The 24,083-nt window shown below is 41.7% G+C and overlaps 1 protein-coding gene across 5 annotated transcripts in view; it reads left to right on the forward strand.

The window, feature by feature from the left end:
- Positions 1-24,083, forward strand: part of LOC138615953 (chloride channel protein 2-like) — a 160,657-nt gene that overhangs the window by 131,997 nt on the left and 4,577 nt on the right. For 3 of the 5 annotated variants that reach the window (XM_069689897.1, XM_069689984.1, XM_069690160.1), the window contains 6 exons: positions 298-488; positions 2,578-2,689; positions 5,087-5,157; positions 5,759-5,833; positions 17,294-17,332; positions 19,456-19,560. In XM_069689897.1, coding sequence (XP_069545998.1) covers positions 298-488; positions 2,578-2,689; positions 5,087-5,157; positions 5,759-5,833; positions 17,294-17,332; positions 19,456-19,560 — 593 coding nt within the window. The remainder of the gene's footprint in view (positions 1-297; positions 489-2,577; positions 2,690-5,086; positions 5,158-5,758; positions 5,834-17,293; positions 17,333-19,455; positions 19,561-24,083) is intronic. The other 2 variants (XM_069690074.1, XM_069690250.1) reach the window with 1 other exon arrangement.

Consider the following 24,083-nt stretch of genomic DNA (forward strand, 5'->3'; position numbering starts at 1 on the left):
CCGCCCCCCCCCCCCCCACACACACACACACACACACACACACACTAGTTAATACACACTCATCCTGGGCTCCTGTTATGTAACACTGCTGAGCTCTCTGCAGTGCTGCAACATGTGTTTGGAGTCTCCTGCAATCTGCTCTCTCTTCCCTCCTAAAACTACTTTCAGTGTCTCTTCTTGTCCTCCCTGTTCTCCTTCTCCTGCTTTCACCGCCACTGTTCTTCATCAAATCCTCCCTCCACCCGTTTTACCTTGTTTTTCTCACCTCTCCCTGTCTTTCTGTGTCTCCTGTCCCAGAGTCAATGATCCTGTTGGGCTCCATCGAGCGTGCCCAGCTCCAGTCACTGCTCTCTCAGCAGCTCGGTCGCCCCAAACGGCTGGAGTACATCCGGGAACGAGCCACCGCCGAGAAGAAGCGCCTGTCCATGGTGTCGAATTTGGGCAGCGAGGACGGCAGCCACCGGGCCAGTCAGGAGGTCCGGTTCCAGGTGAGAGGTCGCTGCGGGAGCATAGAGGGGGCATGGCCACATTGGCATCATCATCTTTTACATTTTGCTAAATAAAATATGAGCAGTGCATCTGAAAACTGAGCTGTGAAGGTCAACAAGCAGACAAGATTACAAGATGATTCCAAACATTCAAACCTTTCTCGTTTCTTTTTTAGTAAGAGAGGAAATAACCTTAAAAATCAGGATAAGACACTTTTATTTTGAAAGGCACATGAGCAGTAAAGGACGGTGTGGCTGAAAGATATTTGGAGAATTTTCAGTCTTTGTTAAGTACAGTAAGGAGATACAAGATTCTATTAAAAGCCTGCCTTTTATCACTTTTATCTAGAATTCAGTCGTCTTTATCAGATTTTTTGGGACGGTGGATATTGAGAACAATCTTTGAGATACATAAAGACAGAAGAAAAGAATGAAGACAAATTTGCAGGACCGTCTTCATCGCTATTCATGAGATGCGCTCAAAAGGTGTGGTTTCACATGAACAGCACCGTGATGTGTGCAGAGCAAAGGGAAGCAAGATCGTATCCGACTCAGATTGAACAACATCATCACCTGTGCTACGTGCGTTTCTGTGCTCACTGGTACGTGCAGATCTGCAATTTCTCCAACAGAGCAAATTTTGGGTCAAACCTGGGAAATCAGCAACAAAGACCCTTGAAATGCTTCAGAAAGAATCCAGACAGTGAGCCAGGTGTTTAGTGCGGCATTCATTTTTTACGATGGGCAGAATATCACGGTGCATCAAGTAAAATGTGCAGCCAGGCGGGATTTCTTTGACATTCGTGCGGTTGTGCACCGTGAACTTACCCATGAAGGTGATTGCTTCTGCCTCCTCCATTCACATTACGATCAGTCTCGCACCTTTCGTATCCGTTTCACTTGAAGAGAAGCTTGTGGAGATAATTATGAAATGACTAAATCTGTTATTAGGCCATCGATAACAGCAACATGTGCGATAGTTTGTGTGTGTTTAAGGGAAAGAAATGGAGATGGGCTGCCGGTTTGAAGGTAGATGTGTGATTGGGTTGCAGGTCGAGCACTTCATCGCTCAAACTGTTGATTGATCTCGTGTTTTTCTGACCTCGTTTCTCCTTCATCAGTTTGCTGAGTGGCTGAGTAACATGCCCTCGGGCGTGGAAGTGCGAGGAAGGAGTGCTTATTTACCGCATCTTTCTTCCCCTTTTCTTTACGTCTCTGACTTCACACCTTCTTACATCTCTTTCTAAATGCATGAAATCACCTGATAGTTGTTTTTATTATCTATGAATATGATCACCTTTCTGCCAAAAGTTGTAGAAACCTCTGGAAAACAGCACTTAAAATAACAAAGCACTTATCTTTAAACAAGAATAATTTGATTTGTGTTTACATGACACATGGTGACGCATCATCACATCACATCATCAGCAAACAATGTGAGAAACATTTGTGTCTTTACTTACAAAAGACAGTGTCATAGAAAAAATAGTATTCACATCACTCTAACTAACATGGTCTTACAATACGATATTAAATTAAAACCTAATGTCAGCCCTCCATATCAGGAATATTAATGCATTTACAATTACACAATTCTCGCTGAATATATTTCCCAACTAGTTTCTTTACAAAGCCATTTGATGTGCGATATTTTATGGCTGAAATCAGGCTTTTCTTCCCTTTCACAAAGTCATTAACATAAGCAAGCAAAACTGTTTTTTAGGTCATGGAAATGGCAGCGTGTAAAAACCCTTGAAGTTATGAGATTTTACATCAAGGCCGACACGAGAACCACTCCTTTAGCTCTCGGCTCCCGCTGGTTTTCTTTTTCTCCCTTTGTGCGTTTTCTTTTACTTTTGTCTCTCCCTCGTTTGATTTGTCTCCATCTCATCGCGCCGCTGAAGTACATCCATTTGTCTAATGAGTCTGCAGAAACAGAAAGAGGGGTTGATCTCTTAAGCTGGATTGAGAGTTTTGAGAACAGTTTCTTATCTTTCTGTCTGTCTGTCTTTGTGTGTGTGTATATGTTTGTTGTGTGTGTGTGTGTGTGTGTGTGTGCGTGCGTGTGCGTGTGTGTGTACACACACAGATCTCCACCGAGGAGTCGTCCTTCAGTCCGACTCGTCCGGTACCTCAGAAGCCCCTCAAACCTGCTCTGAAAAGACCCTCGGTGGTGGAACGACCCACCGAGCTCCCCACCAGTAAGAAAACACACCGCCCTGCGCAAACAAACACACACACACACACACACACACACACACACACACACACACACACACACACACACACACACACACACACACACACACACACACACACACACACACACAGAACAGCTTCCACACAGCAGACTGATGAGGCAATCAAACAGAGAAGGAGCAGGAGGTTTAATAGATCTGTGAGTAGTTTGGGTAATGGCCTCTCTGTCTTCACAATAACACTAACACGAACACTCTCACATAACATCTCTCACTCTATTCCTTAGATGATAAAAAAGCTATTTTAGACTTCACTGACTGCAACAATCTTAATTGAAATACACCCGAAAAAAATCTCTGACTGTTAATCTAGTTCTGTACTCTGCCTCGACACACTACGACGTATTTCTATCTCAAATTCAAATGAGCTTTTGTTATATCCAGAATTTTATAATATAAAAATACTATACCAATGAAAATAGTAATAATAAATACCAGAATGCCTAATTAAGTATGTTACAAGGTTTATAATGTTTTTTTTTTAAGTCTTTTTTTATAACTTTGAGCTTATCTATTGATTCTGTCTTTGATATCCGTGTTACCCTTCGTGTGTTTTAATATTTTTATATCATTTTAATATTATTTACACGGTTGTTTTCTTGTTTTAACTTCTTGCACGGCACCTTGCAACTTCGGTTTTGAAAGCTGCTTTATAAATAAATGTATTATTATTATTTAATTTTAGAAAATTTAAAACAAGATGAAAACTTTCCAGGTTTTTCTGTAATCTGCAGTATTGTCATTATTATAAATAGGAAGTGATTACATATGACTCTTTCTTCATTAGGTAGGAGTTTAAATAAAATCTCGACTTGCAATTTTTCCTATTTTCTGCAATTTTACTGCAAAAAAAAAAAGAATAACTTAAAACGTTGAAAATGGACCCCCGGAGGCGCTGACTAGTTGTTTTTGAATGCGTCTGCTTGGACAGACGTTTCCATACCTGGAGAGATGCTGCTCGCACAGCTGAAAACACGAGCAAGGCTTCGTACGTCACTGCACAGTAATTCATGATAGGAAAAGCTGATTGTAAAAAATATGTGTGATTAGATGAGATCAAGTTTGAACAGTGTAATGGTGACAGTCAGAGGAAAAGAGAGCCATTAAAAGACAGTAAGAGGAGTCAGATGTTGAAGCTCAGGACAGTTTCATGTGCTTTATGTTCTCTGTTTGGTTTCGGCTCTGAGAGTTTGTCTGATTCTCCGTGTGTGAGTTTCCTCTTCGTGATGACCACGGTTCCTTTGTCTTCGCTCTCTGTTGGCCCAGAGAACACAGATGCTTTTCTCTGGTTTGTTAAGTCCACCGGTCTTCAGACACGCTGTGTGTTTTTGTCTCTCACATGTTAAAATAATGTGACTCTCTGTGCTGTCTGTTCAGTTCTCAATAGGACGAAGATTTCTTTGTGTTTATCAGAGTCGTCCAGCAGTTTGAAGCAGGTTTTTTCTTTGGCTGATTGCTCCAGATCGTGTGACGCAAAACCGAGGATCTTCTCATAACCTGAAGGGGATTTAGATTCAATATTTGTTTTGTTTCCAATGTACTTTACAAAAGTCAATATTTTAGGCCTTAGAAAGGAAAAATCTGGACAACCATACATCATTTCTTTATGCTGATAGGATGTCGAGTTGTCTTGGTGGGTTGCTTAACTTCAAAAAAGTAACTAAGGGATGTAATTAGCTGCTTTTACAGCAGGTGTATGAGGTTGTTTTTTTGGACGAGGACAGTCTCCCCCCACGGCCGTGGTTTTTGGTGAAAATCATGATCTCGGATTAGATTTCCGATCCAGAAGCTGGTTTCTGTCCGACTGCAGCACAAATTTTATTGAAGTTCAGGAAAATCTGAAATAAAATGTAAGTTACGACCACTTTTCTTCACTGGTTGCGGGTGAATGAGGACTTTGATTCTTCGAAATAAACAATGAGTTGCACTAACTCTCCACTCAGGTGCCATTAAACCACGGCAACAGAGGAAAGGCTCAACGAGAAAGAGCACCAATCAAAACTTAACGAGAAAAAGAACCTAAAAACACAATGGAAATATAACATTTGTGCTTGTTATGTTAGTGCCATCCTTACACATTGAATGTTTTCATCTGCAGCTACTTTTCATGTCTCCAGTCAAGTTGAAGCTTTCGCGCCTCATTTATGTTATTACTAGTTTGCTGGATCTCTTTCCGGCTTTTATAAACTTTTCCACTTCAAATTTTTTCTGCAACATGTTGACAGTTTGTTCATTTCTACTGAAGGTTTTTATGTACAAATGGAAACTTCGATGGGATAACTGATAACTCCACAAGTGTCAAACACACATCCTGAATCTTTCTCTGTGTCTCTCTCGCAGGCCCATATGATAATTCGGGCATCGCATTGAAGAACCTGTTTTGCGCCAGTCCGGACACAGAAGGCCTGGAGGTGAGAGAGCCATGTCCTCGAAGGCACTCAGCAACACCCCCGTCACACACACACACACACACACACACACACACACACACACACACACACACACACACACACACACACACACACACACACACACACACACACACACACACACACACACACACACAGAGTGCCTCACATCCTGTCGTTCACACATTCTGTACACCCACACAGTCCTATGCTATCTCTCACATACAGTCCTTCACGCTCCACAGTACAGTACCTCCCACACAAACAGACACACACACACACACACACACACACACACACACACACACACACACACACACACACACACACACACACACTATCTCAGGCAGCCTCAATAGAAAACCTTTTACTTTGTCTCAGCCTTGCATCCTGCAAAGCTTTAAAAAATTTAAAAAAACAAAAAACTCTTCACTCCCGCATTCTCCCGCGAATGGTTTATTTTATAGAAATATATTTTCAATTTATTTCTCTCGAGCATTGCAATCACGTCCAAGTGGCTTTTTTGGGGGGCATTTAGTTTTTTTCCAAACTGCCGTTGAGGTTGTTGTTAATACTGTATGCTTGTCTCTGGTCGTCCTGAAAGAAAAACAACAACGTGGAGAGCCCCACGTCTCCTGAGCTCAGGAGGCCGTCCAAACGAGTCCGGATATCCGTCGTGGTAAGAGCCACCGATCTGGGCTGCCCGAATGCCCGGAATCCGCCCGGCAAAAAGTCCATCAGCCAATCAAACGATTGTCACCCCGCCATTCCATTCCAGGGCTAATCCCAAATGCCGATGGCCTGTGATCCGGGCCAGGCTCAGCCAAAGCCCGTCCTCGCCATTGTGCCAAAAAGTGTTGAACACCATCTTTCTTGTACGACTACTGACCTTTTCACCACCTCTAGCTGCTCATGCTAGCTCAGGCTAGGATCCATTCAACTTCACCAGTTTCCATTGGTCCGTTGGTCAGTAAATGTTACGCAGAACACTTGACCACTGAAACGCCACCACTGCTGAGAGCTAACACCAATAATACAACGTGTGCTTTTCATAAGTGGTTCAAAAGACAGTCCCGCCAGGGAACTGCAATCTTTCAATTGCAATAATTTACACTTACTGATTTTTTTTGGACAAAAAAATGTTCTCATCAAAAGCTCTGCTGAAAATATTATGGCACAAATTAGTCTTTCCGATGAAAACAAGTTGTAGCGATAATAATTGCTCCTTTACAGCCTCTCGTCCCACCATCAAAACAAACTGGCACGCCATCTACAACCTGGAAGTGACGGGGTTTGTGGGAAATGAGGTCTTATCATAGGAATGAGGAATGTGTTAAATTAGTCATAAGAGAACGCACTTTGTTTTTGTGCATTTAGTATGTGTTCAATTAATATTATTTTTAAAGAGCTTAATACCCTTATTTTTATAGCAGATGTTGTTTTCTATATTTCAGTCACAGATTGTTTGTAAAGCCACGTCACTCGTGATATTTTGTAACAAATGTTTCTCTAAGTTAAAAACAACAGAAAAAAATTATTATAGCTGAAATATTTAATGTGCAGCATGAAGTGATTACATATGACACTTGATCATAGCTGTTAAAAGAAAATATATTTTTTTAAATTAAAAAAAATTCTTAGCTTGCAAATTTTGCCAAGTCTCACAATTTCACCTAAAAAAAACCTCTTAAAACTCTGCACATTTGAGAAAAGTGGGTGCAAAATCAAGCATTTTTGATGCCAAAAATCACAAAAACACTCCACTGAATCCTGCAGAGAATGACAAGAAACCTTTGGGACTCTACCATCAATGCACACATTTTTGAAGGAACCATATCAAGTTTATTGTCAACTTCTGAACCCAATGAAATAACCAAGATTTTAATGTTTCTAAAATGTTGTTGCTGCCATGAGTCTAATTTAATTGTGTTGTCAGTAAAATATTAGTTTACCAAAAGATTCTGTTCATTATTTGAAGCCGTATCACATGAAGTAAAGGAAAACAAAATTAATTAAATTCTAAACAGAATTGGACAATGTAAAAAAAAAAAAAAAATTAAGAAAGGATTAACAGAAAAAGATCTATCGATAAATATAGCTGTATAAATGTAATTGTTTTATTGTATTATAAGCCCATGACTATATTATAAATAATTTATGTATTTATTAATATGATGAATTATTTCATAATATTGGGCCACCATAAACATTTCTTTAATTTCATTCCATCAAAATTGAGCCTAACCTTTTTATTTCGTTTTTTGTTATACAGAAGTCTAGTTATCTGATGCTTTTGAAAATACTTCAAAAAAATATAATTTGACCGTTCTTAAATGGCAAAGAGCTTTACAATCAGTTTTCTGTAAGAAAGCCACTCTCACGTGGTGACCTCATGATCATACTGCAGCCAGGACGTGGCAGAGTTGTGCTCAAGTGTTCTGCAAAGACGACGCCGTTAAATCAAGCATGCTGTGCTGTCCATCATCAGCCGTGTCACCGGAGGCGTCCAATCAGTGACCGCCTCCCAGAGCGGGCTCTTTCCTGTTCCTGGAGTGACCTCAAAAGTCCCATGTCATTCTTTGTCAGTGGTGTGAAAACTGTGGTTCTCAGTGTATTTAATGTTGAGGGGAGGGAGGAGGCGTGTTGGGGGCGAACCCCTGTGTGCATGCAACATTAAATATCAGGATGGGAGCGTCATATCGCTTTATTAGGATCCGGCAGGTATTTGAAAGACAGCGTTCCAGCAGCAGCTCCGATCAAATGATGATGCATGAGAAGTTCCCGGGAAAGTATCGGAAAACATCAGCACAAACTGCGATGTGGCCTGCTGTCCAATTACAGCAGCAGCGATGCATGTCAATCAATGAAGCAAGAGTCTGATTATAAATTGAGAGAAATGATTCCACGAGACGAGATCAGTCGGCCTTGCATGACAAATGATCCGACATCATCGGACAACCTCAATTCCTGAAAATCAAACACTGTTAAGCATCACGTAATCAAGTCTCCTGACAGACTACATTCACATCTGTCCATTTAGTAGCACCAATGATTTATTCATAATCAGATTGTTTTTCACTCATCACGTATGATGTCATTTCATCCACTAGGAGCCACCACCCAGCCTCAAGGGTTTCTCTGGGGTGAGCATGTCGTCCGTCAAGTTGCAATCCAGTTTTACAGATATAAACACACACACTGTTACTTTTTATTCTTTTTTGAAGTCACACCTGTTCATCGCCACACATTCGTACTGATTTGATCATCCAGACATCCACTGAGTCTAGAATGACCTAAAGATGTGTTCAGTGTCTTATTAACGTGAATCGTTTTTGCAGTGTATTTATTCATCCTAAACAACCAACTGCATACTGTAAAAATGACATCAAGTCATCTTGTATAATAAATATATAATAGGGTGCGCTAATTTAAAGTCAATTTCATTTTAAATTTATTTTCAGACCATTTCAGATCAAATTATCACAATTTGTTCTGACTTGAAGTTTTGTGACTTGAATTGATGAGTTGAATGAATCCATTGATAAAAGTTCACTCAACTCATGACAAAATATTGAATGATGGAAATTCTCAATTTGTAGTAATAAGAAGTCAAAGGAGACGTTCTCGGGTAGCAAAACAGCCATGTTTACTGACACGGTGCTTCAAAACGGCAGCTCACAAACCAATGCCGTCGCCGTCTTGCTAGTTCGGAGCAGTTTGTCGCGAGAAGTGATCATATTTGGACGAGCTGGGGAGGAGCGAGCGGCTGGATCGGATTTGAGGCCTAGTTTCTAATTAATGATGGGATTATTTTTAGATGAACCACCAGAAAACTAACAAGATTCGGTTTCCAATTTTACAGTGCATCTATGTCAACCATATTTATTGTGAACACACATTAATAGACTGCATTAATTAGCCATCTGTTTTTACACAGATGTTTGGCTGACAGTAAAAATATATATATATATATATATTTGTTTTTAAGGGGACTTTAGGACTCTTTCGGGACTCTTTTCCACAATAAAGACCAAAACTTGAGATAATCAAAATAATTATCTGAAAAAGCTGCAGCACAGTGTAATGAGTGACTCGCAGTGATTTAGGCGCAGAGTTTCAAGGAGCTCCTCATTTGTCCTCGACATCACTTGATTATATTTATGTAACAAAATCACACTATTCTTCTTTCAGACTCTCGGCCATTATTGTGTTAGTGTGACTATTACTGATGCAGACCTGAGGCACTGAAAGGGCTCCATTAGTTTCACGTCAGTGATAATTATTGAAGTCTGTACACATTTTCTATCATTCAAAAGCACAGAGTATCATTTTCACCCGTCGCTTCAGGGTGCGTGTGTATACTCGCGGTACACAGCTGATCAATCACTCTGTGAACAGTTCGGTCGATAAGTCAGGAAAAACACTGACAGCTCTTTTGTTCTTCATTCCTGCACTGCTCTCCTCACAATCATCGGCTCTCAAAGGGCTTTTAACTCCGGCTCCTTGTCCAGTGTGAAGTTCTAATATCCGGCTCCATTCTCAAATTTATTCTCTCGGCTACGAAAAGGGCACACAAAAACACAGCCACAATTACACCGAACAAGTTAGACATGCCTTGAGGAAGTTAGCGAAAAGTGCAAAATTAGTAACAGAGGAGGCGCTCTGGGAATGTTTTTTTGTTTTTTCCACTGCCTGGCATAAAACCCGGAGGCGCGTATTTCACTCCATGACGCCACGATGCTCTCGCTGAGCTGCGTGGCGGCAAAAGACCACGGAGGCTGCAAGACACATGAGGAGCTTCAGTTTGAGGTGAATAATGAAATGCATTTCCTAAACTGTCGTAATGAAAGAGATTAATCAAAAACAAAATGTAGCAGTTTCACACATTTGCAGCAGTAGCTCTGCTCATTACATGGTCTGACTGTGTTGGAGGAAACAGCTGTGCAAGAGCGAAGCGCTGCGGCTCTGTTAAATATCACGCTGATTGTCCCGATGGGGTGCTGCAGTAAAGATCACCATTTTAAACACTTTCAAAAGGCATCACTGCAACACCCCTGTTTTCATTTAAGTGGAATTTTGAATATTATGGATTCACCACAGCGTGTTTTAGTTCAGTGGGAGAACTTCACGTCCTGCAGGGATTCATGGCACCCTCAGTGACTGGAGCCCTTTTCAAACAGAACCAGTATTACATGGGGATCTCGTGATTTTTAACAATGGCAGATGTTATTTGAGTTCTTACTCCTGTGAAAACCGTTTAATAATGTGCTCAGTAAACATTTCACCACAAATCACCAAACACGTTTCAACCAACATGCTTTTCTAACACAATCCTTCTGAATTGGAATCACATGGTCGTTCAATGAAGAAAAAAAAAATGTCATGCCTAAATCAAATTATGTTTAATTCAGAGGTATTTTATTTTGTTGAGCTGGACTGAGTGCTCAGAGAAGGCTGCCCAGCTGAGGTCATAGACCACATAAAAGGGGCGGAGCTTCCGGGTCTGATAAGTGAGATCAATGCTGTAGCTTAAACAATAATACAATACGAGCAATGGCCTCTAGAGGTTGGCTTGTAATAGACTGTCGCTCCATAGACTTCCAAACACAGACTATGTTTTTTTTCCACGTCATCATGGTGTCATTCACTAAAGTCACTCCATTAGTTGAACATATTTATCCTTTTTACATGAGTCTGTGATACTTAGTTTATCTTGTGATATTTGAACCGAAGCCAGTTTTAAGCATCTGTTAGAAAACTGCATCAGACTTTATCACATACACACACACTCATTCCTTCACGAAGCACAAATCCCTGATTTACACTCCAACTCTAATGTGAAACTGTTTGGCCGTCTGGCATACAAAACGTGTCTTGGCACCAGTTCTGGTATCACTCTAACCTCAGGGGACAAATTTGAGGAAGTTAAGTTTTACAATTTTATGTCAGATTTTATGGACCATCAGTACTTTTTTAAATTGCTCAGCGAAAAAATGTCCCCTCGGGGATTAATAAAGTAAAAATAAAATAAATAAAAATAAAATAAAATATTAATAGGTGGACACCAGTCGAGCCTCCGATGGTCCTCGTCTGCCACTGCAGCTTCTAATTCAATAGAGTCCAGTGATTTGTGAAGCGTACCCATGAATAGCATATTGTTTGGTCAGTGCTGAGACAGATGGTACGTTATTAGCGCAGTGAATTTTGGAATGTGTTAAGTAGGCCTAGAAGCATATTAGTCATTATTGCCCTGTGGTGAGCTAATGAACCCCTGTAGCACGCAAACAAACGTGTGCGTTTACAGTGAATTGAGCCTGTGGGCTGCTTTCCCTGCCATCAGGAGCTATTATTAACATTTAGCAGCGTAGAAGTGCTCTCAATCCGTCGAGCCTCTGTGGGCCCGAGCAGGAACACGGACAAACAAATGTAGCCCTTTTTTCTTCTCGTCTCCTACGACGTCTAAGTTCCACCTCAGAAGAGATGGAGTTATTCCTTCTGCCCCTCACCTCCCGCCGTTCTTCTTTCAATCTCTTGTTTCTGGCTCTGGTTTCATCTTCGCGGCCGCGTTTCACACTCTCCGCTATCTTTACGACTTTCCCAAAACCCTCCTATCCCCCCTCCTTTTTGTATCTCTGTCGTCTGCCCCCCCCCGCCCTCCTCCACTTTTCCTCCCCCTCCTCCTCCCTCCTTCTATCTGGGCTGTGAAATATTGATGCAGGGTAAATGACAACAGTAGTCTGTTTCAGAGAAATGATGCCGCCCAGCCTTTCAGTCTCTCCTCACTGTTTTTCTCATTATTCCCCCCCCACTCCTGCATCTCGGTGATGCTTTATTTATGATGGCTCGTGGGCTCGGTTTTTTTTTCCACCTTACTTCTCTCTCTTCATTTCCTTGAGTTTTTTTCTTATATAGTTGGTGAATAGGAAGGCTTCTCTCTGTCCTGATATACGTTTCAATACGCGGCTGCAGGAAAGAAAAGTTCATTTGAAGTCTGTTGTGTGTGATGAGTCTCTTTTTACAGTAGCTTTCCTGCGTGGATTGAATTGTGTGTCGCTGGTTTGACTGTCCGAACTCTTCTGCATCAGTATCAGTAGGGAAAGAGAGAGAAGAAGGCCGAGCTGCAAAAAGAAGTAAAGGAACTGGTTGAACCTTTTTTTGGCCTTGTTCAGACTGCCAGCTCACCTCTTTTTTTTTTCTTTTTTTTTGTCATATCCAAATTGTATCGGGATTGATGTGTTAAAGTCTGGACAATAAAAACAAAAATTTATTTAAATGCAATGCGATTCCAATCAGATTTCTGCGGATGCGTCTTGGGCCGGATGCTCTGCGGGCTCAGATCAGATTTCTCACATCACTCAGCGCGACACAATGATGATGTCATTTTCAGAGCGTTAGACTGATCAGAATATCTAGAGCCATGAGAGTGGAGATTTCAGTGATATAGAGGAAAATGTTATCAACAGTGGAAAGATGCCAGAATAATGTCTGCTGATACTTTACTTCACAGCATAGCTATGTGTTTGTTGTTACCACAGCAACCCATGCAGATAGGTTGGTGATGTCTGGACACACCAAATCCAAACCCCTCACTTGTGAATAAAACAGACAGTCTGTCCTGAAGATCTGACGTGAGAAACAAATCGGATTTGCCTGCAGTCCGAACAAAGCCTCAGTTGTTGTTTGATAGATGGACAAACAGCTAATCGCCCACCTTCAACAGCAATCGAAGAAAATAATCGATGACTTGTGTGACAGAACTGCACATCATAAAACCTGTTCCAGCTGTGGTGGCTGCGTTTTTAAATGTAAAGATGAATGTAAAAAAAAAAAGCACCAATAGTTTCGTAGGAATCGTTTGAGCTCAACAATTTCAAAAAAGTTGGATTTCACAACTGGTTTCACAAATTTATTCAACATTATTATGACAAAACAAGTCCAGAATTTCCCAATTGTGAGTGATACAGGGAGATAATGAGCAAAGTCACTGTGACATCTGGAACCTCCAACTGTTGAGGCCAATTACATGCATGTCCGCATGTTTGGCATCCAGCTGCACACAACATTTTGTTAGTAATGCAATTTTAAAAGAAGTTGCACTTTTTTGTTTCTATGCTTCAAAACTCAGCAGATGTATATCTTATTTATGTCAGAATAAAAATGGAAATTGATGGTTTGGGTTCCAGAAGCTGGTTGTCCCATGTGTTTATAACGTCAAACTTTGCCTCGTTATAAGTATTTACTGAATGGAGATTTACACCTCATGAAATTATAAAGGTTTGCATGACACAGACTAGTTCTTATGTAGTTAGTTAAAAAATATTTATACCTTGTAATCGCCAGGTGTAAATTTTGTAACTAACAAAACTATCGCTTGCTAATACAAAACGTTTTTTAGGGTGAAGTGTAAAAAAGATAATATGGAATATGATTGACACATCTGAAATGACACCTGGTTAAAATTCTGTGAAATAACTGTAAATTAGGACATTTTCAAATTACATTTAACAAAAATAACAATATATCTCATTAAAAGTTGAACGCCTTTAACGTTGGTTTAATTGACCAAATAATGTTGGTTAGGTTGGCTTGATTTTCACTCATTCTAAACTATAAATATAAACATCGGGACACGTTTCTTCATATATGCATTCATCAGCAATTTTACTTGTTAAGTTATAACTGTTTTTCTAAAAGTTGGTCTCACTTCTGTGATGATCTCTGCCAGACTGAAAGAGACAAAGATCACAGCATATAGGACACGTCCTGTTCTGGACTTTTGAAATGGGGCAGTAATTATTTAAGTCATCAGGGTCAAGTCAAGTGCTTTCAGAACAGGTTCAGTGGAAGCAAGTTCTGAGTTGTATTACAAAGACACCGAGTCCATTAAAACTGTCCTTCAGGTATCTGATAGGAGGAATATTCAGGGGACAGGAGGAAGTTTTCATTTCCTGAATAATTTCAGACAACACGGAGGAGAGTGTGAACTTATCTGGAGAAGATGAATGTGACACACTGACTGTAATTTGTTTTGAGGGTGAACTGATTTGATGCTCGATATCTGATCCTTTCAGTGTGGAGAATTTGGTGCAGGTTTCAGAGCATCAGAAGAAGAACTTTGTGGATTCGGTCACTGTCTAACTACCGTACGACGATGATCAATCTTTAAGATTTACTCCTTATCTCTTTCACAACTTTCCCCAAAGCTCTTTCGACTGCATCACAAAACAGCATCGTTATTGCTGACACAAATGTAGTTTGAACAAAGTCCTTAATGATTTTACTTCACAGTTGTGTTAAAGTCTCTGCAATCTAATCAGATGCACGCGAAACGTGTAATGGAAATGGAAAGCAATAAGCAAAGACGGCATCAGCAGCAAGAAAATCAACAGTTAATTGAACTTGCACGAGTGAAAAGTAATCATCGTCTCAATGTTTCCCGATGGCACTGTTAGTGGGTGGTGCAGCCAGCCGTTGGAGAAACAGCAGACCACAACACAGAGAATAAGCACTAGAGATAAACTTGACAGACGGCGAAACAGCTTTTCAGAGGGTTAGTCTGGTATTTCCAGACACAAAGTTACTGCATGATTATATTGGTCCATTGGGGGTGTAGACATCGGGTTCATTTTGAGCCTTTAACCAATCAGCATTGACCAGTTTATGCCATATGTTGTGCCCCAAAACTGTACCTCTGCCGTTGTTGGAAATACTTCAACGTCAACCATAGACGGTATATAAAAAGTGGACGTAGCTTCCGGCTCTGAAAAATGAGGCCGATGCTGAAGTGCCTTACACTGCGACACCACCGGGTGCCACGAGAGGTCGGCTCCAAAAAGCCTCTGACTCCATAGACTCCCATTCAATTAGTCTCATAAAATTCAAAGTCAATGTAATTTCTCCATAAGTTATCTCGGTTTCGCTAGCCAAAGTCGCTGCGAACTCGAGGCTTCACTTTGGCCGTTCACAAACCAACGGGTGACATCACTGCTGGTCGCCGCGTGACGTCAACGCACTTAGCCACCCCTACTGGTCACTGATTGGTCTGCTGGGAAATCCTTAATGCGAACAGGGTTTCCAGACTGTAATCACAGCGAAGACTGAAGCTTTGAGCACTAGTTGGGCGTTGCCAGGCGACAGCATCGTCCTAATGATGAACATAGACCAAAGAAGACGCACAGCATTACACGCAGAAGGTTTTAATGTGAAAGCCCGAAGATGGAGTGAGTTGGCCCACAGTTCAAGTTAATAAACTCAGAAGTTGTAGAAAAAGACTAAACATTACAATGAGCTGAGTTTATCTGGCTTCAGGAACTTATTAATTAAAGCGTTGGCTCATTTGCTGCTACTGGTATTGAGCCATGTAGATGATTCCTCGCAGGTTTTCAGTTATCCATCTCTCCGATTTCTGCCACCACGCCAATACACTAGAGGAGAACAGTCTTAAGTTTGTACTCTGCGAATAGTTTTCACTGGATCTAGTTTTTAGCCCTGCTAACAGCAGGATGGCAATAACGGTACGCTGGTTGTTGGTTGCACCACTTTGATCTGGACTGAACTCTTATACTTATACCTGTCACTCTTGGCCCAACACTGTTTTTTTATTTGTAATATTATTGTAAATCTACTAGCTTGCCCGATTTCCACATGTTGGGTGATAGATTAAGTAAAGATGAATCGGTGTCAGAGGAGGGAGGGAAAGGAAGAGCGATAAACCTTTCTAATGTTTGTGTGGTCACAGAAACAGCACAGCAAGCAAAACAGCTTCATCGGCCCATTGTCAGCACTCTCACATGCCTCTACACACACACACACACACACACACACACACACACACACACACACACACATTCACTTGCCCCATGAAATCTAATCTGACTCTGCTCCCACAGTTGCTCTGGTTTTACTCAGTCACATGTTCACTCCACGACTTCACACACACCCTCATGCACAACTTGTGTATCCAGAAGCAGAGATTTGCTCTCTTAATAGAGCATCTAATCTTTCTAAAAGTTCCTACTTTGCATGCACAGTTCCACCTCACTGTTTCTCAAAAAAAAAAGAAACGCACACACCTCCTCATCTTCCTTTATTTTACATGCTGCCAGTGCATCTGGGATACATTCAGAGTGCCCTTGTGCTGTGTGACAAGCAGAATGATCAGTGGGACAGCAGAGATAAAGTGCTGTCGCTGTGCTTGTGTGTGTGTGTGTGTGTGTGTGTGTGTGTGTGTGTGTGTGTGTGTGTGTGTGTGTGTGTGTGTGTGTGTGTGTGTGTGTGTGTGTGTGTGTGTGTGTGTGTGTCTCAAAAACTCCAGGCACGTCTGGCCTCTGCTTGCATAATGCTACAGTAGGGCACCTCTTTCTACCCCACGGCAACAGTTGCTAGGGTTACCGACAGGTCGGCCACCGCAGCGATGAGGATAAATGAGCTCAGGGCTCCCATCAGCCCCTGGGTCTCACTCGCCCTGCCTGTCTCTCTCACTCTCTCTCTCACACGCATGTTTTCTCCTGTGAAAGTAAATATCTGTACTCAAGCACATGACTAAACACTTTGAAATTGCATTTCACAGGCCATCACGCACACACACACACACACACACGGGTGTGCGTACACGCCCTGCGGTAACACTCTCACCCACTCGGTTGTACATTTCCATCACCCAGACCTCCGTTGTATTCTCGCCGCTCCTCTGCAGAGCACAGGGGTTGCTGGTTTGACTCCCGCCTGCCGAACAGCTTCTGAAGCGTCGGCCTGTCAGTTATGAGCCGTGAGCTGCGAGCGCGCCGCGGCTCCATCATCATAATGATCATCTGCTCTGACATCTCATACATCACATCCCCCGCACTCATTAAATGTACTGTAGTCGCTCCTTTAGTCACTCATCCCATTTCTGTCCATCTGTCTGGAGACAGCGGCGCACTATAACACTTAAGGTGTGATGCATGGCCGGTTCTGTGTCGCTTTGCCTTCTGTGCACAGATGTGCTGAAGAGGGCACAGTTGAAAAGTACAAATAAATGTTTACCATTGCTTGTGTATTTGTGGCGTACACGTGAGGGTTTCTTGGAGTTGCTGTGTGTTTACACTGAATTGTCTGGGTTTTCTGTACTGACTGTTCTCCCGTCACATCTCATCCACAGGATGATGGAGACGTGGAGGATGACATGACCATCAGAGAGGTAAGACCGGCACACAGCAGATACACTGCTCTCACACACACACACACACACACACACACACACACACACACACACACACACACACACACACACACACGGTACAAGCAATGAGAGCAAAGAACAAGTGGTCAGAGTATGGATTGGTCTAGAGACTTAGCACGGGCGTCCTGTTGGTGGGGAAAAGTGGGAGGAGGGGGGCATTTAAAAAAGCCTGGATTAGAAAGTGAAATGTGGTGAGATTTACGCACATATCTGAGGTTAATATGACTTGTTTAAAGGTGGTATGCAGCGTTCATTAGTGACTAAAAAAGTTTTCAAAAGATGGATGAGCAACATGGACGATGAGAGGAAGAGGGCCCACAGAGACTGCTTTTGAATAGGGCCAAGATTTTACTTGTTACCCAGCCTGTAAAAACAGAGGTATCATGTCTTCTGTTGCTTAAGAGGTGTTTTGTTCAGCTTGAGGACATAGCTCTGATGATGTCATAGTGATGTCATCATGGTTATCTCAGCTCGGGCTTGAAGAATCAGTAGCTCTGTTCCAAATCTCATACTTGTGTACTAACTCTCACTATTTTGAGTGCAGAGAAGTGCGTTTAGACTATCAAGTACAGAAACATACAGTTCACGATAAGTACCAGGATGAAGCACTCAAAACAGTCCAAAAAAAGAAGTGTGAAACTCTGGACACTTTCCACCCTAATTGGTCGCCATCTTGGCTCCGTAGAGGAAGGGGGCGGGGCCACCGATGTAAAGAAATTTCAAATTAAGGCCTCTGAGGAAGCTGCAGCTGTTCCTTTTTTTTCACTACTCCTGCTGGACAGAAGAATCAGTGTGTTTATCGAGTGTGTTAAACAGAGGGCACGAAAACACATTGATTTCTGGGTAAAATAATACAAAGATATTTTGTCTGGTGATTAGTTCACATGCTGCAGTTATTTCTGGTCAGTGCAGAACAGCAGTGTGTGATCTGAAACAACACAACTCTGTTTAAATTCCTGCACAACACAAGTAAGAATCCTGACATATAAGAGCACTATTTGTTAGTGTACAAAGGGAAGTATGTCATCTGGAACACAGCATTAGTGTTTTTCACATTTTCTATATGAAAAATGTGAGCTTATACGTGCAGTGTAAAGAAAGCCTCATGATTTATTTTCCACAAAGTTTTCATTTCTAAACAGGCTCAGTAGTTTCCTCCAAAAAGACCTAGAAAGGAGTCATTTGGATGTTTTGTTGGGGACTATTTTCACTGGCGGATTAATCCCGGGTCGGTGCTCCAGTGAGGGGTAGTTGGTGATCTACAGTAGCTGGAGAGCACGTGACAGAATAAACTCCAGTATGTTTGTTTTAATGAAGGAAAATTACAATGAACACGTTTAGGATTGAAAGAATTAGTTCAGCTATCAAGTAGATTCAGTCAAGTCGGTCATCAGAAACCTACATTTGTCTAACTGGAACCTCAGCTTGTGCGTGATGACATCGCAGTCTGACACACTCGGATTTTCAGATTTCTCAATATCCCGAGACAGACCGATTACCCCGGAGTCTTATATTTTTGGATATGACATCATTCATAATTCATCCATCAACAGCACCTCTCATTTCCTCTCTGTCGGCCGCACATTCCTCATAGTTTCCCTCTCCATCTCCTTTTTTTTCTCTCTCTCTCTCTGTCGTTCACCTCCCTTACGTCGGCCTCGTCGTCACGTCTGTCTGTGTCTCTACCGTCGCCGTTCACCCGTTTCACCGTCCGTCGTTGTCGGTCTCGTGATTTATAGAGTCGTTCAGTGAGATGGCTGCTCCATTGATTGTCTATCACGGGGATGTGATTTGTCAGGTGGTGGTATGGGATTGTTTGATGTCTTTGTCTTCTGATTAGCAACGGACACAAACACATCACCTGTTAGCAGCATCTATGTATCCCCCTTTTAGAGTCACACAGTCAAATAAATAACTGTTTTCAAAGATTAAAGTCAACCTTGTGTCGTCGAACTCTCACTGGATATGATGCCTTTTTCGGTTACTTCACTGGGTGTTAAAAAGTGCTGCAGTCATTTGACTTTTCTTCCTTCTTTTGTTGGCAAATCATCAACGACCCTCAAAATGTGTGTGACTTGCAGATTGCAGAGTGGGAGGAGAAGCAGCTTGATGAGCAGGTCAACTTCAACAACTGCAAGATCGACCCCGCCCCGTTCCAGCTGGTGGAGCGCACGTCGCTGCACAAGGTAAATACAGCTGCCGTTCAACCCTCTGTGAGCACTAATGTGAAGCCTCCTTGTGTTTAAAGTTACACAACACCAGCCGAAGCTGTGGGACATTGATGAAGTGATTTAGGCAATGCGAGCTTGTATGTATGGTTCCCGTCAAGAACGGGGCAATTCGAGGAGCCTTACATAAGACGTAAAACAAGGCATTAAGATTGTACACGCTGATGCATAAAAAGTGAATGCTTTGTTACTTCGGGGTCAGTGAGCAGACTTGTGCCAGAGTTTGGAGGTTTACTGCTCAGTGAGGAGGGGCGATACTGTTTCCGATATCAGCTTTTTAGAGAGACTTATGTTGTCAAGCTTTTTACAAACACGGAGATGTTTCACATTCCTGATCTGCACCTATTCAGTTTTTGTATGGAACAATAGTAAATTGGTAATAATCACATGTACATCTTTCGAATAGTTTAGATCCAGAATGTGATCTGGAAACGAGAGGCCCCAGGATGGAGCCTTGTTGAACGCCAAGTCATTTTTCTTCGCTCAGATGTGTAACGACAGATCCACAGCAGAATTTAATAGGCCTACGTTATTTTTTTTTATACACTGGTCACACAGCTTACTGATGCACTAAATAACCTGCAATGGACTTTCAGAGGAAGAAGAAATCTACCACTTCCTTGTGGAATAAACAAGTCAAACAACCCCTTTTCATGAATTTGGATATTTGGAAAGTTTTAAAGAATTGAAAGACCAAGAAACTCATAACTAACAACTAAAGCATTTCTTTTCCCAATGACAAAGCATTATGTCGACCAGATTTGTATGTGTTTAAGCATCAATGAGGCCAACTTCATTCCCCCATTAGACAAAAGCATTGGGAAAGTGAACTGCTGCAGGTTCCAATACTCCATATACTCTGTGTACACACACACACACACACACACACACTCAAGCCAAACTTCCTCCATACTGAGTGAAAGAGAAAGTGAAAGTGCAGCGTAAAGAAAGCTCTTTAGTACTGGAGTTGATTTAGTTTCTTTACTGCACCACATTCATACACCCTAGAAGAGGCGCAGTCTTCAGCACTCACAAACACACACACACACACAAACCCATTTCAGTTTTGAAACACTCACTTCCTACCAAGCATACACACACAAAGGAAGTGTGGCTTGCCAGCGGCTGTTGCAAAGCCTAATGTCCTCCATTCATAATGCTACCTACTCTCTCTCGCTCTCTGTCTCCCTCTCTCTCTCGCTCTCTGTCTCTCGCTCTCTGTCTCTCTGTCTCTCTGTCTCTCGTCTCTCCTCTGGGCTCTGTGTGAATACTCTTTAAACATTTAAGAGAGGGATCCTGCACCAATCCATCTCGCTCCCCTCCCTTCACTGAACACTGCCAAAAGCCAATACCACGCACAATCTCCTCCAGCATATTAAACACCACCCGCTGCCACTGCCGCTGCTGTGCAGAGGCTCGTGTGCGCGCATGTGTGTGTGAAGTTATTCTCACTCTGGCTACCAGTTATCCCGTGCTGTTTACCGTTGCTGTTGTTGTGTGTTTGTCTGCAGGCCCGTGTGTAATGGACAAATCTGTTTCTTGGACTATTTACATGACAATATGCTCCTCCAGCCACCGCTTCATATCATATGATAGAAAAGATCTCATAAAACTGTTGTTGTATGCTGCCACTGCTATAAGACGAAGTGTCTTGTCACTCATGTTAAGCTCCAGAACAGTTTTAACGCTCTTCGGTGTAGATTCTTCAATTCTGTGAGCTCGACTGTAGCCGTGATCGTCCGAAAGATTTTCTCTCACTGGCTGTTTTGACAGTTGTGGTGAAGAGTGCTGTTGAGCTCATCACCTGTACCTGAGCTCAGCCAGATCCTTCTGAGGCCAGTGAGTTAACCAGCGTTGTGTTGTTGTTGGGAGGAACGATGGAAGGGCAGGTTGATGCCTCCGGACATTTCTTCCCCCACCTCAGTACAAAAGAGGAGAATCTGATATCCTTTCCTGGCTGTCAAATCATTAAAATATTCGAGTTATAAAATTCTACTCAACTTTCCAGTCTGGAAAAAAAAAATGCAGTCAACTGATAATATGTGTTTTCAGCTATTCTAGTTTTTAAATCACAGCTGAACTGTACTGTCTCCAACACAGGGCTGACATTACATCCCGTTTTGTATGAAAAAAATAATAATATGAATGTATTTTTGGGCCTACAGCTACATTTTCTAGCACACATCTTGTGGCTGTACGCCCTGAGTGCGAGTCCCCGGTTTGGACCCCTGAACACCCGGAGTCAGTAATGGCATTTATTTTCTGTCAGGCACTAAGCACATATTTCTTTCAAATTACCAAATCATACAGTGTCCCACAAACATGGTTCAGATCTTGCCAGATTCTAGACAATCTCCTCTACACAATTATATTATTATAATTAATTAATGATATCTGACAATATTTAATGGTGAAATACTTGTAAAAACAACAATTTCATAAGATGTTTTTTTTCCTTGATAACTAGGCTAATATAAAAAATATCTAAGTATTATCAAATTACATAATGAAAGATATGTATAGCCTAGACTGTTCTGAAAAAAAACAAGATATAGTATGAATGGTTAGCCCCAACAATGACCAAGATATGAGGGTTTAAAAGTGAAGGTAGTAACATTACCCTGAAAACAGCCTGTAGGGTTCATCGGGTTAACGAGGACAAACACCTAATGTGACCTTTTGGCACACTGGAGGCCGCTGATCAAGTTACTGCGCTGCCAATCAATTGATTACAAAATACAATTTGCAGCACCTTTAATCGGTGAATAGCAGTTGAAAGAGATGTGAATAGATTGAGTGGAAACGAGCTGACTCTGCCCCCAGAGGAGCTACGACATCCTCCTGTGGGGAAACTCGGACAGATTACATAACGGCTGGCCGTGACCTAAAAACACTTAACAATCTTTTCCTTGGCACAGCTTCCATTTGCTTGGCACAGCGAGATCAATTTCAAGCATCCCAAGTGCCCATTCTAGCTTCGGAGAAAGTCCCATTAAAGACTAAAAGGGTCGAGAACAAAAAGTCGTGTTGGCATCGGTCCTGCAACCTCTGATCTGCCACTGAAGTTTTTGACCTCTTGGCGCTCCTCGACTGTAACTCTAGTACTGTAGATTAAATGAAACTTTAATGATCCCCGCGGGGGAAAGGTCTCATGAGCAAATACAGTACTGATAGTGTAAATAGAGCAAAATAGGGTCGTCGAAATGTATAAAACCAACATTTCAACAGTTGAAAACCATAAGAATAAACTTTAGCATTTACAGAATGTTTTAACAATGTTTTCTCTTTTTTTGGACTGAATATTAACAAGTCACTCCTTTTTAGAGACAAAAAACACAAATTATATCACAAACTGTTGGTCTTTCTCTGCATGCACGATACTGAATGTGTTCCCCCTCTAGTGTACAGTACAGTATTTTGGCTGGTTTAACTGGTGAAGCCAAACTTTCCCTGGAAAGTTTGGCTTCACCAGTTTAAGGATTGTAACTGAAGTCATGTGAACAACTAAGTTGACTTCAACACCATATATACTGGAAATCGGTCTTAGACCTCTTAAAGCCAAGAGACGTGTTCAACCTGCGTTTGACCCCATTCATGAGATAGCTGTTAACTTTTTGTTGGCCAATCACTACTTTACACATTGTCATTTGATCTAATATTTATATAAAATATATGTTATAGCAACTTTTAACCTCAGAAAGGTAAAGAAAAACCCCCAGTTGCACTCGCTAATAGAGACACTTGCTCACCAAAGACAAGCAGGACCTGAATAGCATCATAAAGCTACAACCAGATTGGTCCATTAGAATAAAGATAACTTGATCATCTACAATGGTACTGTTCATATCTCCCTCCAAGTATTTGTGTGTGAGTTCCTATCTCCTTTCAATATTTGGAATGGATTTTTTTTTTTTTGCGGTGGTGTGATTTTACACACACAAACCTTTAGTAAATCAGGCCCTTAACACACATCCAACAGAACTTTACAACATTATACAGAGAAACCCAACAATTCAACAATTCCCACATAAGCTAGGAGGGAAAAACTCCTCTTTAAGTGAGAAAAACCTCCAACAAGTAGAAGAAAAAACTCCCTTTTAACAGGAAGAAAGCTCCGACAGAACCAGGCTCAGAGGTGGGCGGCCATCTGCCTCGACCGGTTGGGGAGAGAGGAGAGCAGAGAGAGAAAAAGACAGCATAGAGATACAAGAGAAGAACTGTTGGTGGAGACGACGATCAGAGTAGAGACATGCAGCTCCATGGCCGGAGACATACAATAATAATAACAAAGTGTTTTCCATCTACAATCTAATCTTTATCTTCATCTGGCTTTGACTGGAGAGCACAGCCTTTCGTCATTAGAAGCAGGTATTCAACAGTTTAAAGACATGAGGACAGTCAGTATGTCCCACAGTGATCGTATCCCATTGAGCTGAACATTTCACTAGTTAAAGGGATCCAATGTGGGTGAAGTTGTTAGA

This window comes from Brachyistius frenatus, unplaced genomic scaffold, assembly GCF_029030835.1.
Source record: "Brachyistius frenatus isolate BFR_SWC_R1_liver_20210118 unplaced genomic scaffold, ASM2903083v1 Contig_1, whole genome shotgun sequence".
NCBI classification, from domain to species: domain Eukaryota; kingdom Metazoa; phylum Chordata; class Actinopteri; family Embiotocidae; genus Brachyistius; species Brachyistius frenatus.